The following is an 18,325-nucleotide window of genomic DNA, read 5'->3' as shown; positions in this document are numbered from 1 at the left end:
TTTTTACAGAAACTCAGGTGACCAACTTTACACAATTCAGCCGCAACATTAAAAACAACTACCTCGACGTTGTGTAAACTACCTCCACGCACGTTGAATGTCTCTGATCGGGCTGGAGGTGCGCTGTGGTGTCAGGAACCATGTTTGGTGGTTGCTCCTTTGGGTCCTTTGGGACAGCAGAGTGGGACTTCCGTGGGAATGAACGTAGGATGCTTGTTCCTGCAACGGATTGATTGGAGTGGGGTTTGAGGGAGCTCAGTCAACATTTTGGTCTGTTTGTCATGTTCAGTGGAGGTCTTGGGCAGTTTTTGTGGTTTGGAATCGCATCTCCAAAGCAAGAACATTTCATTCTTAATCAGATGTGTATTTATATAAAAAGCAGCTTGCCTACCAGATCTAGGTGTTTGTTTGTTTTGTTTTGTGTTTTTTTTTTTTTTACTTACCAGTACTTGCATCAATTTACTGATCATTACTACATTTTTTGACAAAGCATCTCTTAAAGCATTTTAACATTATAGCCTTCAAAGTAGCAAGTAGCAAACAAGTCTAACTAACAACAATATTTCACGATTGCAAAAGGAACACGTTTTAATCAGAGTATAGCATTGAGTCAGTTAACTTTGCAGATTATTGATCTGGTCAGTGAAGTAAGAGAGAGTGTTAATCAGTTAATCTGCTGTTATGATGTTCATGAAATTCAACAAACAGGAATGAGGTTACCGGTGGAGACCAATGATATTATTCCCTCTTTATCTTTTCTAACTTTTTTCCCCAGTAGTTTTGCATTTGGATAGGCTCAGTATCACTACTGGTAGCCTGAGACGATACCTGAACTTGCAGAGGTTGCACAGATAGTCCATCTCCTTCAGGATGGCACATCAATACCTGCCATTACCATAAGTTCTGCTGTGTTTCACAGCACAGTTTCAAGAGCATGGAGGAGATTCCAGGAGACACACAGTTATTCTAGGGAGCTGGACAGGGCGATAGAAGGTCCGCAATCCATCAGCCAGTATCTGCTCCTTTGTGGAAGGAGGAATGGAAAGTTCATAGCCACAGCCCTACAAAATAGCCTCCAGAACCAGAAGACTATGCAGCAGCATCTTGACTGCCATTAGGTATTGGTACACTGGTGTAGTGAGCCCTGGGTTCAGTGATTAGCCTCATGTGGTGAGGGTATGCAGGCAGTTCCTGGAAGATGAAGGTGAGGATACTACTGACTGGCACCCATGCTCACCTGACCTAAATCCAATAGAATCATCTGGCATCTCAGACTGTCCAGCTCAGAGATGCCCTGGTCCAGATCTGAGAGGAGATCTCCCAGGGCATCAACACATGCCCTGATTTTGTAAGGCACGCATACAAGGACATGGGGGCCGCGTACCATTTTGACTAGCTGCAATGAACTTTCTGCAAAACTGACTAACCTGCCGTGTCATTTTTTCACTTTGATTTTCAGTCCTCTGTAGGTCGGTCATTTCCATCAAGATCTGATGTGATTTCAAAGTGTTCCTTTCAGTTTTTGAGCAGTATATTTAACTGTTTTGTGTAACTTTTCCCTGGACTAGTCGCCCACTGAGGTGTGCAGAGATCTTGAACTAGATGATTGTAGGTTTAGCAATGTTCTAAAACTAGTGTAAATTCAAAGCACAGCAGCAGACACGTGCTATTTTCTTCATAACACATTGTATTATCTGTGCTCTGAGTTTTATGGAGGTGTTAATTGCAGATAAGGATTTGTTAAAGTAAAACAAGATACATATACTTGAAGACAACAAGTCAAAGCAGTTTGAATGAAATTCCACTATCAACTGCACATGATGAAAACATATGCAGTTTCACAAATATTTAGTTGCTACAACTACAGTGCTTGGCCTGAAAGGGACACTTACTGACAGGTTTGGGAAACCAAAGAGCAGGGGTGTTAAACATAAGTCCCGGGGGCCAGAATCAGCCTGAAAAGCACTACAATCTTGGGCCTGCTGGACGGTTTTGAAAATGTGAAGGGGGGCATACATTTTAGACTTGACTGCATTTTCACAAGTGTTACAGCTTTTCCTACTGATAAAGACCTCCTGCATGATCATTCATACTATACCAAAGTAAATAGGTAATAGATGGACATTGAGGACAAATCTCTAATTTTTGCAGTGGGTTTACCATAAAACAACATTCTCTCAGTTAACAAAAAGCATTTATTTTATGATTGCAGGGCATTCTGTGCAATGAGCTAACAGAACAGATTTATTTCGTAAAGTTTTAGACCAAAGCAACATTTTTTTCATGTAGAAAAAATGAGATGTATTGCTGAAATTACACTTCTTTTTTATATTAAAATATCTCAATGTCATCAGAAGGGGAAGTTTCTTAAGAACAAAGTGGGATGTATATGGCTCACAGTGTAAAAAGAGTTTGGCATCCCTAACCGAGAGAATCAGAAACCAATATCTGAGCAAACTAAAATACCAAAATTAAAGAAGAAATCCAGAACTGACCGATCTATTTGGTCTAGTAATGCTGCTAACAGTTCCCTGACTGTTCTTTTAGCACCACAGTGAGATTGGCATTTTTGCTTGAAATGAAAGTTCCAACTTTGAAGGGACCGCCATTAAATTAGATGCAGATCTTTATTCTCTACAGGTAAACAGACCCCACCAAACTAAATGTGTGTTGTGTGGGATATGATACCAGTGTGGATATAGCTAACGTTTAAGAAAGCACAGGCACACAGAAACTGCACAGATCATATCTGATCATATCTGTTATTTAAGGATCAACGATCTTTTAATGGCTTCTGATGCAGGAAATGGTTCTGTATTCATTTTACTTGACCTCAGTGTAACCTTTGATAATGCTTACCATAATATTTTACTGAAAAGGCTTACATCTTTGGCTCGTATCATTGGCTCTACATTGGACTGCTTTGCCTTATGTTTATCTGACAGGACTTTTTCTCTTAGGGAGAGCAAGTTCTTTTCTGCCACTGCTTCTCTAACCCGTGGGGCTCCGCAAGGCTCAATCCCGGGTCCATTATTTATTTATTTATTCTATATTCTTTCCTTGGCTGGTATCACTTAATCTTTTATAAAATTTCACAAGTAGTAGTGTATATTTCACAAAGTGGATAGTTGTGTTCTCTTAATGTTGATAAGCTACTACTCTTTTCTGTCTTCTGTTTTCTCTCAGCTGTTAGTTACAGCAGATGTCTGCCCCTCCCTGAACCTGGTTCTGCTGGAAGCCTCTTCCTTGCTCATCATAGGGGTATTCTGACCATTGAGGCTTTCTCTCTAATAATGTAGGGTCTTCATTTTAAAGGATTAAGCATCTTGGCTGTGGCTCACGAAGCAGAGCAGACCATCTAGTAATAGGAATGGTTGCTGGTTCAATCCCTGGCTGCGCCAGTCTATGTGCCAAAGTGTCTTAGGGCAAGATACTGAACGCTGAAATGCCCCCAAAGGGCTTCATTTAAATGTGAATGTCAGCCAAAAGGAACTAGAAAAAAGTGCCCATGTGAATGGGTTAACGAGGCTTTGAATGCTCAGGCAGAGAAGAAAATGTGCTCTATGAGGAATGGTCTATTTATTTTGGGTAACCATTGTTAATAACAATAGCACTGAATTTAATTACATTGATTAGTGTACACTGTCACAAGTAGTTTAGTGGTGTCTGACTGACTGGCATACTTTTCCAACACTTTTAAATATCTCACAAGAAAAAAACATCATAACAGAGACTGTGGTGTAATAGATACTGTGGTTATCATCCTCATAGGCAGCTTTCAGTCAAGCATAACCGGACCATGTGGCAACATGTCTGTAGGCTGGGCTAGGCTCGTACTTTGGAAGTGGGCGTAAAGCTGTGTGTGTGTGTGTGTATTTGTTTCAATGTTACCACAGGTGTTGCTCTTCTCTTTTGCTTCACTTCAAGAACTCCTAGAACAGAAATGGGCTTCAGCCAGGAACACTGCTCCCATACAGGACACAGGCTGCTTTTGCTCCCTATGTCATCAGCTTCTGAGGTCAGAGCTTGGACACCATGCTGCTGCCACCAGTTACGCACCTTAAAACAGGACATCTCTTCTTGCCGCTGGTTATGCAGAGGTCAATCAGTTCTACAGAGCCTACAAACATATCTGACTAGTTTAAAAAACACCCTGCAGGTGCAGACTTCTTGGCATCATAGAAACATTTTTGTTCTGTGGCTCTTATCTGACAGGCAGGTTAAACTACTTTGCTGCTAACCTTTCTAAAGCAGAAACTCTTGTGCTGATGTTGGGTGTGGGCAGCAAGACTGGCGGCCTGCTGAAGTAGACGTACGTGAAGTTAATGAGGAGTTGGGTGCACTGGAGGGCTTTTAATGAATCTCACCAAGCAGATGGGAAAGATCTGGTAAGAGGGGGCATAGAATAGCTTTGACTCTAAGGTCTTGAATTGACCGGATCAGCTGCCATTAGATCGGTAATGGTTAAAGGACTATACTGCACGCAGTGTGAAGAGAGGCGCATTTACACTCACTAACCAGACATGTTTCTTTCTTTAAAGAAAAACGAATGGGAGTTCGTTGTTGGTTTTCAATGCACCACTAGGGGGCAGTGTTTAGCAGCAACGTGTTTTATTTCTGCTTAGTTTAAACAGATTTTATTGGTTTGAGTAATTATCAGCGTTGTAGTTATTTACCTACTAAGATAAATAACACATCGCTATGGTAACCAATAGGGGTGATTTTGTAGATACTTCTTGTTTAAAAATAGCAGCATAATTAAAGCAGCCACTGGCATTTTTTCCTCATGCTAGAAAATTTGGGTACAAAATCCCAGTAAAGCTGATAGTCAAAGACAGATAATTATTCAGCTGTTTTCTGTTTGTAGTTAAAACTGGTTAGATCGTTTACTCTGCTCACTTTCTCTCTTAGTCCAGATCTCATTTGAAATGGATTGCATACTCTGAGTCACTTAATCAGAAACAGCTCACTGCTTGTTGATATGATTCTTATTAAAGCCTTTATTTGGGATTCCAGAGAGCTCTTTCTGTCGGCTGATCTTAAATGTCCAGTTTAGGGTTAAACGGGAGGGGGGGAGAGACCAAATGTGGCCTTGAAAACAGCTTTACCCTCTCTAAACCAATCACGGCTGATGCATCAAAGACAGAATCGAAAGGAAAATGAATCTTTTGCACATGGATGACTGGCAGCTATTTATTTAATGTGCTTTCTCGATGGATGACTGAGGTTTGGAAACTCATCTGTATCTAATGAGCCATTTTACAGGAACAATGGTGATGACATTAAAGTGCCTACAAATTTTTTTTACAGTCAATCCCGTGTGAGGGAGTCTTCTTAAACATAATATCGTAAACTATTGTGAGGTTCAGGACTAATATACATAAAGCTTATCATTGGGTAAGCAACCCATTTTTTTTATTGTAAATTCTCATGTTGCGCTGCTTATGATGTACATGCATCAATTTGCCAGTAGGTGGAACCAGTATACCATTTAAACCCAAAGACAGAACGTCCCAAAGCGTCCACTTTTTGCTTTTTGACCCATAGTGTATAATTGTGTTATTATTTTTGACTGGTTGTGTGACTGACCTGAAGACACTGTGTGGGTTTGGAGCGTAGATCAGACTGTTTGGATGGGATTCTGCCAAATGTGTCAGAGGTTTTTGTGAGTGGGTAAAAAGGATTTTGTGTTAATATTTTTAGAAAAGTATTTACGGTTTCAAGAAACGTGTCTAAGCAATATTGGAAAACTGTCATTTAAGCTGTTTTTGTTGCCCGTTTCCACAATACAGGGATCCGTAGTGGGCATGAAGGTAGTGAGAGAATCTGTTAACACGACTGTACAAAAACAAAAAGACGGGTGGCAGATGATCAGGTTATTACATGCGCATTACTGACGCAATATCAGCATTTCACTTTTAAACGTGATGGTTATAATACACTGGGATCAGTAGTGGGGAAGATCAGGCAGTCAGACAATGAAAGCCAGAAATAAGCCCGGTGTTCCCCGGTCTTCTCTCAATGCATTATTGTAGGGTCTACCTTACAATATAAAGCGCCTTGAGGCGACTGTTGTTGTGATTTGGCGCTATATAAATAAAACTGATTTGAATTGAATATTAGTTTTAAATATAGTTAATATTATATCGCCATATTTGGATTCCTTATACTTATTATAGACTGCAACACATGTTCAACTGCATTTCTGAGATGAAACTAAATGTTTCAGCAGTTCTTATGAAACAAATTACTCATCAGATTTTTACTTGATCATCGTGACCAAAAACTTAAAAGGATATGTAATATTCTCATGTTGTGTATTTAAAAACTATTAAACAAACAAACACATAAATAGCAATCACACTACTGGTCAGACTTGTTACTTTGCTTATTAAAGTCTTTTGTTGTTGTTGTTGTTGTTGTTGAAAACATCACATCACAAATATCACTTTAGCATTACTGACACAATAACATCAGCATTTCGCTTTTAAACATGATACTTGAAATAAATACAAGTCTGGTGTGACAGTCCCGCTTCAGCAATATATCGTTTCATTTGCAGACATTTTAAATAAATCAGGGTGTCCGTAATTTATAGCGCAGCACCTCAGCTATAACTTATATTTCTAATATTTCTGATGCTTTTAAATAGCATACAGTAGCTGTTCTGTGCATCTACAGTTTGTAGCATTTAACAGCAATTACAAAATTCTACTTTTAATTTCCCACAGCCGTGTTTTAGTGTTCTTGTTTACACACCGTTCCCCGCCTCTGCTCATAGAGGAGTTAACCTTGTCGTCGGATACATTTATGTGTTACACCTGTGAACAGCTGCTGTGTTATAGTTTATTATGCGGCTTACCAGAGAGAAATGACCGGAACTCAAATTATAATGTAGTTAGGTTTAAATGCCTAACATTACTTAATACAACTGCTGATGGGAAAACGCCTGCATTTTGCACGTTTATGTACTGACCAGTCGGGGGAGCTGTTCTCTTTCACATTAGGAGAAGAACCGCGTCCGACTTGATACCAGCACTGATCTCTGCTGAAGAACTCAGTAAATGTCTCGTTAAACCATTTTTATATAGATTGTTTAAAACCTATTGCAGGTCATTATAAGAACCTTTGAATTTGGTGTGTGTTTTTTCACAGAAGGGAGTATTATCATTATTTTTATCATCATTATTATTACAGGGTGTGGTTGTATTTCATTGAGATGTCAGCAGTGACGGATAGAGGGGTGTGCTTTGGATGTGGCGGAGCCAGCTGACGTGTTTGCCGGTCAGCCAGAAACACACAGTGCGTGGTCCTCACAGGTGACAGCGTTTGTCTCCTCTGGCCCTGTAAACACATGCAAATAGCAGAACAAAGAGCTGAATAATCACACATACACGTGACAAATTAACAGATTTTATAGCGAATCAAAAACTAGTTTCTCCTCTTTTCTCTTGTGCTGCAGGAAAGATGAAATTGTGAAAACTGTCTCTGAGAATTTTTAAGTCTCGGCAGTTTTCAAAAGGGAGCTCAGCATAAACATGTCGACATGGGCCTGTTTGTTACACGAGGCCTGTTTATTTTATTAATCCCTGCGCTTTTGTCGGGAGACTTCAGACTTTTGTCAATCGGAAGTTGGTGTGAAGATGTTTGCTCAGGGGTAAACTGAGAGCGTCACTGGTCTTAGCGCAGTTAGTTCACAGAGACGTGAATGATTTCTTTTTTGTTTGTTTTGCATTTTGCAGTGTTTTCAAGAGATGAGTCTCTGTGCTCTTCAAGGCCAAACATAGAAGCGTTATCAAATATTGAGATTAACTTTTATGTCATCGGGACATAAAAACCGCATATATACAATCACTGTTTATGTTTAATAAAAAAAAACTGACTGAGAATTTGCTGACTTTGCCTCCAAATAAGGTTTTTCAAACACTTGTTTCTACTTGGATCACCAAAAGGTTTTCGTTTAGGATTCTTTGAGTTTCGTGTCTCCTTCATACGAGCATCGTTTAAGAAAATAAATATTTCAGATAAAGCCACGCGGTGCTCCATGCAGGCCTGCTTTGTTTAGTATTATTTTTTATATAAATAAGTTCTTAAGTAAAAATAAACCTTTTTTCATTTACTAACATCGGCAAAAGCTTGATTTATAACAGAAAATATGACAGACTTCTCTGTGAAAATTATTATCTACAATACTGAACTTTAAAAACATGAGAGAAATATGAGTCTTGTCTGAAATAGAGCAGTATGGCGGGGAAGTTCGTCTTTCAGCAACAAAACAAACCACATAGTTTAGTTTTTTAAAATCTGATCTTCAATCAAGTTCTTAGTTTGTATGATAAGATTAATAATTTAGATTATTTGAAAAAATATTTAAATAAGGAAATGTAAATTTCTAAAGCCTTTAAATTACTTTGAATTCGGCTAACACCTCTCACACTTTTTATTTTTACCCCCAGCCTCACAGAAATCACCGAGAACTTCCATGGCTCTGTTAACACTCCGTCTAGTGCGAGTGACATTTGGAGGTCTTCATCTTTCAAAAACGTCTCAGCAGCCGCTCGCGCCCTGGGGAACTTCTCCACACCCAGCTGGGCCAAATGAGCTTCATTTAGCCTTTAATTAGTTTGTGCACACCGCCCACCGGCGCTGTCGGGGAGGAGCGGGGAGGCATCCACGCTCTTTCATGTCCGCTTGTTTATTCAGAGGCTCAGGCTCATCTGATATCTCACAAAACTGACAGGTCTCAGATCACCGTGCATCGCTGAAGGGATTTAACTGCAGTTTTAATTGTGCACGTTCGCGTTTTTTTACATTTTGGAAATTGATATCAGGCTCGTGTCTGCTATGAGAGAAATTCCTTAAGAATTTGTGGTAACCAAAAAAAAAACCCAAGAAAAAAACAAAACCTTATTCCGATCAATTATACACAATAAATCCACTTTCTCCATTTTCACCGTGAAGTTATTTTACGAGTCTCAAAATGAAGAGTTAATAGAAAATAATAAATAACTCACAATTTGGGCCATTAAATGAATCTTTTGGCACTTTGGGCACACCCTGAAAAGTATTTTAATAATTCCGTGATCTGAACTGAGAAGTCAGGGAAAGAAGTGCGGGGGAGGAGGAGAAGGAGGGGTGGAGGAAAGAGTGGGGGTAGTAACTTTTATCACCGTGCAGCGTTTCCACAGGTTCATTTCGCCGTCCCATTGGATAATGGAGCACACATTCGGATTCGGGGTGGAGCAGTCCGAGCAGCCAAAAGGGAGGAAAAAAATGTGAAGGGTAAAAAAAAAGTTCCTCGTTGCAACTCCTCCAGCCCTCTTAGTTTCCAAATGTTCACTGTAGCAGTGCGTGCTCTCTTCGGTTCACCCTGGCGAGCTGCGGCTTAGAAAAAGGAACTTCTACAGTGAACAGAGAGCTGCGAGAGAGATCGGAGCGCAAGCTGAAGTTGTGACAGTTTGTGGAGGGAGAGCGCTTTGGGGAGGTTTTACGCATTGCGCAGGATGCAGGCGCGCTATTCCGTCTCCAGTCCCAATTCTTTGGGAGTCGTGCCCTACATCAGCAGCGATCAGAGCTACTACCGGGCCGGCGGGGGATACACGGGAATGCCTGCGGCTATGAGCATGTACTCGCACGCAGCCCACGAGCAGTACCCGGCCAGCATGGCCCGGCCGTACGGACCGTACACTCCTCAGCACCAGCCGAAGGACATGGTGAAACCCCCTTACAGCTACATCGCCCTCATCACCATGGCGATTCAGAACTCGCCAGAGAAGAAGATCACCCTGAACGGGATTTATCAATTTATCATGGAGAGGTTCCCCTTCTACCGGGACAACAAGCAGGGCTGGCAGAACAGCATACGGCACAACCTGTCCCTCAACGAGTGCTTTGTTAAAGTGCCCCGGGACGACAAGAAGCCCGGTAAGGGCAGCTACTGGACTTTGGACCCCGACTCCTACAACATGTTTGAGAACGGCAGCTTTCTACGGCGCCGGAAGAGGTTCAAAAAGAAGGACGTGCAGAGGGACAAGGACGAGCGGGACAGGCAAAGCAAAGATCCCTCTGTCCGCACGGCGGGCCGGGAGCCCGAGCCGTCCATGCAGGGCTCCCAGCCGGTGCGGATCCAGGATATAAAGACTGAGAATGGGAACTCCACGCCGCCTCAGGCCGCATCCCCGACCCTGGGCGCCGTGCCCAAAATCGAGAGTCCAGATAGCAGAAGCAGCCTGTCAACGGGCAGCCCGCACAGCGTCCCCTCCACCCGGTCACTCAGCATCGAAGGAACCGAGCACCATCACCACGGCCAGGCCCCTGCGCAGGGCTTCAGCGTGGATAACATCATGACCTCCATGCGGGGGTCTCCGCAGGCCGAGCTCTCCCCACCTCACATCGCCTCCTCTCGGACAGGTATCGCCCCTTCACTGCCGCTCAGCTACTCGCCGAACCAGACGTCCGCTTACAGCTCAACGACCTGCAACCAGAACGCCATTTCCACGGGCTCCAACGCCACTTATCACTGCAACATGCAAGCCATGAGTCTATACGCAGGGGATAGATCCTCCAGCGGCCACCTGGCCCCTTCCACCACAGTGGACGAGGCTCTGCCCGATTATTGCATCACCACGACCACCGCGTCCTCACTTGGGCACGGAAACCTGAGTCAGGCGGGCCAGGACGGTCACCACGCACACCAGGGTCGGCTCGCATCTTGGTATGGGGACCTGAGTCACTTGAGCCCGGGTTACCCGGCGCAGCAGCAGAACTTCCACTCGGTGCGGGAGATGTTCGAGTCCCAGCGGATCGGGCTGAACGGCTCTCCATTGAACGGGAATAATAGCTGTCAGATGGCCTTCCCGTCCGGACAGTCCATCTATCGCACCTCAGGAGCTTTTGTTTATGAAAAGTTCTGAAAGCCAAGCGCATCTTTTAAATTAATAACTCTAATATATAATTTCTCTCTATATTTTTTTGTACTTTTGGTCTTTCATTCACACTCCGAATGGACAAGCGATTCAGAGAGATTTTTTGTCTTTTGTATTTTTTGTGCAGAGCTGTGTAACACCAAAACACGTAAGTTTCCTTCCCTCTCACTTCGAGAATAGTTTCTAAAGATGGCTCAAACCCGGCTGTTACGACTAGACTGTAAATTATAGCCTAATATAGTAATTTATTTTTTAGGAAAAGGGAGTGGTTGGACATTGAGGACCAAACACTTTTTCCCCCTCCGCAGTTTTCTTATTGCTGCATTTTAATTGTCCCAGTTCTTGTATAGAAATAGAGGGACTGTGTAGCCTATACTGACTTATTCTATTCATTTTGTGTTATTTGTTTAAAAAATACTTTGAAGGCATTACATTTTGTTTTGTTTAATAAAGTGCCGTTTATTTGAATTTGAGTGATTTATTAGTAACGCTAGAGCCAAAGTAAGGGGACATTTCTTGAATTCAGAAATAGCTGCACGGTAGTTAAATATATTTCAATTCAAAATGTATTATAAAGCGCTAAATTCACCTAAACGTTCTGATTTTTTAAAGAGAGAAGGAGAAAGAAATAAACAAAATAAAAGCCCGTTTATGCGTATTAAAGTATTTAAGTGAATACATAAATTTTCCAACTTGATGGAAAAGCTTTTATAAGTCGGTTGACTTCAGACTGTGGCCCATGCACAGGCGAGCCGAGTTTACCTTTCAAAGTGAAAGCAGCTTAGCAGATGCCATTTTCTTTTTTTAATGCGAGGCTCCAGCCTCACCTGCGCGCTGTATATGTTCAATCCTGGAGTGTAAACGCCGGCGGTAAATAAATGCACGTGTGGCAGCAGCTCACCAACGCGGTCTGAACTCACTGAAGGCCTTGTCAGCAAAACAAATCAGTCATTGCAAAGTGAGCAGGCTTCCGTCTGACTGCTGTTTGGGAATGATGATGGGAGCTTTTTGGATGCAGTTGTTTTTGGATTTGTCTTCAGAGTTAATTTTGCTGCTGGAGGAGACCCCCGCGTGGGGTGGGGGTGGTGGGGGGTCCTTGTTGATGCACCAGGATGACGGCCTGATGGGTACGATCTGTGACAGAGGGATGTACTGCAGCCAGCTTTGCTTTATTTTTAAATGTTTGTTTGTTTCCTGGAGGCTCGAGATTTACCGCAGCTCTGGCTGATTGAAATATTACTGCTGTGTCACGTGTTTACTCCAGTAATTCCCCGATGACTTGGGGACCCCCCTCCTTAAAGAAAAGCAACAGAAAAACAAGGTTGCTATTAAAACTTTACAGCGGCCTTTTTAAAATGTCATTCTTATGCGCGTAGGCAGTTTTACACGGAGACACGCATGCTCAGTGTTAATTAGATATGGTCCCTGAAGTTTCTTTAAAAAAAATCTGACTTTAGAAGAAAAAAAAATATATATATACATATATCTAAAGTTAGAAAAGAATAATCAGGAAAAATATCAGTTACATGTAACTTCATGGCGGGAACCCCTTAATCATGCAAAACAATTATATTATTATTCATTATTATTATAATAATCTTATTAGCGAGTACATATACTCCACACAATAATAATAATAATAATAATAATAATAATAATAATAATAATAATAATAAAATTATTATTATTTTAATGGCGGCTTCTAACCTCTGCAATCATCGAGCTGCAGGGCATTAAAGCTGAAAACAAAACAGAGCAGTGTGTGTGTGCGTGTGTGTGTGTTTTAAGTGGCTGGTAGTTGAAGCTTAAACGTGACTGTTAGTTTTCGGCCCGTGTGGATTGGTTTTTAATGAGTCAGTAAAAGTAAAGAAAGAAAGAAAGAAAGAAAGAAATCCAGCACGCAAACGCTCCCCAGGGCCAGCAGTCAGATGAGTCAAGCTCATTAAAGCTAACATAAACAATGTGCCGTTTCTCCTCTGCTACAAACCACGCAGGTGAGGTTAAGACTGCGGTTCAAATGCAATCTGCACTACATACAAATCAAATAAATAAATAAATGTGGAAATAACCACCAGTTGCACGCAGAGCGCAGGCTAATACGAGAAACGCGTTATTCCCTGCAAACAAACGTCTTTGTGATTGATCAGCACTCAAGAGTCAAGAAGGAAAAGCCAGTCACGATGGCGAGTCGTTTTTCATTGCAAGTACAAGACAGGAGGAGGTGATGGAGGTCAGTGGAGAGGATGTCAACAATGCACTTTAGGGAAGGACGGTGAGCAGCTTGCGTTAAAGCCCGTCCCTGCTTTATCCAAAGCAGCTTCACATGCAGTGCACATCGCAGGCTGGCCGTGGCAGCTTCACGGCCTGCAGTGTATCAAACAATAACAAACAGTCAAACTAAAGGGAGTCCCGGAAGAGAAGGGGAGCTTCAGGCGCGCACTGAAGTGCTCACAGAAGCCCCAGTTAAGGAATTATTGTTTAATGCCGCATTCGGGATACTTTAATGTTCACATTAGTATGACTGTAGCCTCGAGGGATCACACGAGCGTAGGTGTAGTTTACGGCCCCGGCTGTCTGCAGATGTTCTACATGGGGAATTCATCCCAGTGTCTGATTAGCGTTGAAGGCCAGATCTTTGCACAAGTGCCGTAGTCACGAGTGGCAAAGCAACCCGATAGCCCACAGCATGCGCTCTAAAGGTTTGGCAGGTATCAGAGCGCTTATGGGGAAACATATGAAGCTCCTGGAAACATGTGGGCGCCCCACACATTTGAAGGGGGCTTTTTAAAAAAAATAATAAGGAGGCTCTGTTTTTACTGACTGCTTAAAAAGCTTTCTGTTTCACACAGAAAAAACAAAATAGAATAAAATCTCTACAGAGTTTAACGCATTTTCGCGGGTGTTATGCATTTTGTTCTAGTTTGAATTTTTATTTCTGAAGGTTGAGCCTGAAATTAAACAGGAACAATTTCCACACTGACACTCGCTGCGGGTTTTGCGTCCAATCTACCAACCAGATTCTCCCATACAGACCTTTTGTATCCACAGCTTAATTTTTTTGTTATTGTTTTTATTTATTTTTTTAATACTTCAAATTTGCATGTTATATGCATACAAGTTCTGGCAACTGCGGCCATCTCACAGTTACCGACTAAACTGTAAGCCCGTACCCCCCTCACACACTCCTCACCTCTCCTGTGAGAGGCACACACACACACACACACACACACACACACACACACACACACACACACACACACACACACACACACACACACACACACACAGAGGAGTTCGCGGGAGCAGAGCTAAATCCCATTGCGCAGGAGCAGTGATTGAAATCGCGTCTGTATTTCCTGCACGAATCTGGCCTCCTGCGTTTTTTCCTCGATGTATTATTTTTCTTAAAAGAAGAATAAAGAAGAACAGCCCATCGTGTCCTAATGACTTTACATATCAAACCAATTAAAGGAGTGAGGATTCACCATTTAGCCTAAAGTGGGCTGAAATGGAGGCTTCAGTGTAAACGGTTTATTTTGCGTCTTGTTTTGTGCCTGCGTGGATTTTTGGTGAAGGCTCTAGTCACGTAGTTTTCCAGTTTCTCACTATGAATTTTCAGAGTTTCTAAAATTCCAGCATTTGTTTTATTTATTTATTTTTTATGTGTATTTACACTGTTTTTAACGCTTTTTAAAATCGTAATATTTTAAGGTGTCTGCACTGTAGACCAGCAGTAATAATAAAGAATGGGATATCTTTTATGTCCTTGATATCTCAGTAACACGACAAGCAGGTGACCTCCACTGTCCCGGGATAGTGCTCCGATTCGTGTTAATTTAATTGAACTTGATATTCAGTGAGGCCCTGTGTAGGGCTGGCGACCTGTCCGTACCTCTCATATGTTAGCTGGGATAGGCTCACTCCATAAGAGGTTTAAAAAAAATGGATGGACGGATGATATTCAGGGGCGAGATCAGTATTTTCTCTTCCTAATAACAAATGATAGAGGACACTGGTCGGATCCTTTTCTCCGTCTTCCACTCTGTGGCCGTCTGTCCAAATGTGCTCAGTAAAGCTGGAGCTTTGAAAGAAAGGAGCAGCTTCTCCCTCCTGCAGCTTTCACTTTAGGGATCACCTCCCCCTACAATATCTCTCGTGCGTTTGATTTGACAAAAAATTATTATATTCGCGTTTTTCAGGGATTCTGAAAATCGTGACTTTAGAGCCGTTTAATCTCCTTAAAAACGTTTATTTAGCTGCACAAGTCTGCTCCCCTCCTCCTTCCGAGACTCCTTCTCGGTTCAAATCTCAGTCATCTTTTCTTTGTTTGTGCGCCAGCAGCAGAGCCGATCACAAAACGTGCCTAAATGTTATTAAAGGGGAATACTTGGTGCACCTGTGTGAGGCCGCGGGCTCAGTGTGTTGTGTGCTCTCAGCGCGCTTTAGGGGGCCCAAACAACCTCAGAGCAACATCTGTTTCCAATCTGGAGTCAGCACAGACTCAGCGCTGTCCAGGACGATCACAGAGACTTTTAAATGTCCTGTAGGTGCCGTCCAGAAAAACACACAGGCGATCCCACCCTCCACAGACCGCTCACGGTCCGCGCAAGTTGAATGTCAAAACCTGACAGCAGCAGTGTGCTCTGAGGAGGGACCGACATCTATCGAGTGCTGCATTTAAATCGGAGATACTTCATTTAGCATTCCACGTGGAAATAAGATGCCGCACTTAAAAAAACAACCAAAAAAACCTCAAACAAAAAAAAAAAAAACCTTATTTCACAACTTGAATGATTTTCGGGAAATTGAGAAAAGGCGCCTTACATAAATATTTGTAATAATACTTTAATAAAATATCACATACTACATCTGAGATAGGCCATTCTGGTGCACGTGCACTTTCATTTGAGATAAAGTAGATTTTGGCTGCACGCACATACTTTATATTTTGAAGATATAAATGCAGAGTTACTGTTCGACTGTTTTTAACAGAGCTAAATTCCCACAAATACTGTAAACACACTAGATTGCTTCTGCATTCATATTTATTAATAGTGTGATACAGGAGGGCTGGAATGTAAGATAGTAAGGCCCATCATTAAACACAACAAATAATATAATGTAATCTATAGGGAGCGTCAGGTCTCCTGTACAGTCAGTAAGAGCAGAGGACTGATGACTAGGCTGTTAGACACATGACAGCACTACATCACTTCCAGTCGCAGCATTTTAATCAAATATACTCTTTTTCTTAAACAAGTATGAATGACGTGCCCTCGTGAAAACGACCCTTTTGGATTCAATACCTCGAATTAAACAATAAAGACGAGCAAAGAGAAAGCAGTGTGGCTGTTAAGGAAGAAGAAGTCATCTAACTTCTGCAAAGTGGGAACAGTTACGAGTGTCCAACACACCCAGCAACCGTTACCGTCAGGGTCACAACAAGTCAGGGCCAACAGTTTAAATGAGGGCATTCATTTTAGGCCACAAGGCCGCTCACGACCCAGATGTAGATGTTTCCAGGTAGATGTTTGAGAGCAGGAGAAAAACGCATTTCCCTCAGAATAAAGGAGCGCAGTGTTCTGGTACATTCTAAAGAAAAACTTGGAATTAGGAGCAAACACAGAGGAAAGAAACGACAGGAGAAGAGCCAGACCTCTGCACAAACTGGGGATCCCATGCGCGTGCACATGCACACTCCGCGCACGCAACCTGCGGTTCAAACCTGGATTTGCAGCTTTTATTTCCCACATTTCCTTAGATTTAAAAAAAGAAAAACAAATTAGGCCTTCTATACAATTTATTGTGTTTCATGAGAAAACAAACAGACACGATGTTAAAAGACTTTTTTTATTGTACCAAATGGATCCCCTGCTCATATTAATAAAAGATAAAAATATCCATTCATTTCTATTCATTCATTTTACTTTTTCCACGTCACACTTCAGGGGAAAAGATTTCAGCGTTGACAGTCCCAAAACAATGGGGAAAAAAAATACAATAAAACCCCTCAGTAATAACAATAAAACATAATCAGTGTTAAAATGTAAAAGGTATTTAATCAATCTAAATATGAGAAACAGACAACAGATACAACAACAACCATTATTCACTCGAACACCCGCAACAAGACAATCAATTGATTTAGAAGAGTCATACAGGTAAAAAGGAAAGGTGGGTCTTCCACTATGGGTCTCAGTGGAAGAACCCAGGAGTGCTAAAACATGCCCGACTGACTTGGCCTCAGGCATTTGGATTTTTCTTCATGAGATCGATGTCTGCATCGACCATCTCCTTCACCAGATCCTGCAAGGGGACAGGATCAGATTTATATATTTGGAAAGGTTGATATCTCTAAAAGGTAAAGACACAAACATAAAATACATGAAGTAAGGCTCGTTTACACCCGCGGTTCAAACTCGGCCTACGTGAAGACCTCCCTTCCACACACAGTTATACTGCAGCTGGATAAACATAATAAATACATCGAGTTTATCAGCATTAGGACCTGACAATGATCCATAACGTGCTTGTGTCGTTGGGTCATATTGTACTGATAAGAGCTCAGAGCTTTGGAGTGTCTGCAGCGACAGATAGGAGATAAGATTGTTTTTGTTTATCAGAAGATTCAGAATTTATATTTTTATAGTTCAGCCAAACTTCCCGAGCAGGTAAAGTTGAGAAAATATGAAACCTTGAACCGTAGTTTTCTTTTTTTTTTTCTTTCTCCAAAATAAATAAGGTTTAACCGAAAAACACAGTTGTGTTTTCTCAACACTGGCTGCATTATTAATATATTATTTAGCCTTAGAAACTATTTAATCAAAGCGTCTAAGCACTTCAAAAAATTACATTTTCTAAAATATGTATAATATTTATTTGAAGTACATTTCATTATATTTCAATATATATATTGAAATATAATTATGCTTTATATACTTATTTATATACATATATATATTTAATGGTTTATACCTTGTGTTGGGGGGGGGGGGGTTGTGTGTGTGTTTCTTGTTTCTTGTCTTGTTTTTATGGACATGAAGTCTGCCAATAAAGATTGAATTGAATTGAATATATATATTTTAGAAGTGCTTTTCTCAGTATATAATTACAAAAAATATAATGAGAAATATTTGCTTAATTTATAGTAGTCTTTGCTTAATAATATTTTATTAAAAGGCTGATTTCTAAACAACATACAAAATGTTATAAAGCAAGTATTTATTTTTATAGCACTATTCACAGAAAGGAATAAACAAAGAGCTTTGGTACCAAAGAGCTTTATAATAATCTGATGCGGCATAAAATGAAAAGTAGATAAAATATACAACTGTAATAAAATTCTAATCTAAAAGCTAAAAGACTCAAAACTCACGTGCTGGTTGGTTTTCTGTTGCTTC

The 18,325-nt window shown here is 41.2% G+C and overlaps 2 protein-coding genes across 2 annotated transcripts in view; one reads left to right on the top strand and one right to left on the bottom strand.

Moving 5' to 3' along the window:
- The first annotated feature begins 9,156 nt into the window (after positions 1 to 9,156).
- foxc1b (forkhead box C1b) lies at positions 9,157 to 11,962 on the top strand. Its single transcript, XM_086268744.1, has one exon. The coding sequence runs from the start codon at positions 9,504 to 9,506 to the stop codon at positions 10,911 to 10,913; it is 1,410 nt and encodes a 469-aa protein (XP_086124870.1). The 5' UTR covers positions 9,157 to 9,503; the 3' UTR covers positions 10,914 to 11,962.
- A 4,069-nt stretch (positions 11,963 to 16,031) lies between these two features.
- The window catches only part of gmds (GDP-mannose 4,6-dehydratase), a 197,046-nt gene continuing 194,752 nt past the window's right edge, over positions 16,032 to 18,325 (bottom strand). Inside the window, exon 11 of the mRNA XM_086269528.1 lies at positions 16,032 to 17,231. Within this exon, the coding sequence (XP_086125654.1) occupies positions 17,169 to 17,231 (63 nt within the window). The 3' untranslated portion in view covers positions 16,032 to 17,168. The remainder of the gene's footprint in view (positions 17,232 to 18,325) is intronic.

Source organism: Aulonocara sp. 'chitande type north' Nkhata Bay, linkage group LG17 (assembly GCF_057382095.1).
Source record: "Aulonocara sp. 'chitande type north' Nkhata Bay isolate Kocher_YH1m ecotype deep benthic linkage group LG17, A_spYH_male_GT1.1, whole genome shotgun sequence".
Classification (NCBI taxonomy): domain Eukaryota; kingdom Metazoa; phylum Chordata; class Actinopteri; order Cichliformes; family Cichlidae; genus Aulonocara; species Aulonocara sp. 'chitande type north' Nkhata Bay.
Note: the sequence above shows the minus strand (reverse complement) of the source record. Positions and strands in the feature narration are given on the sequence as shown.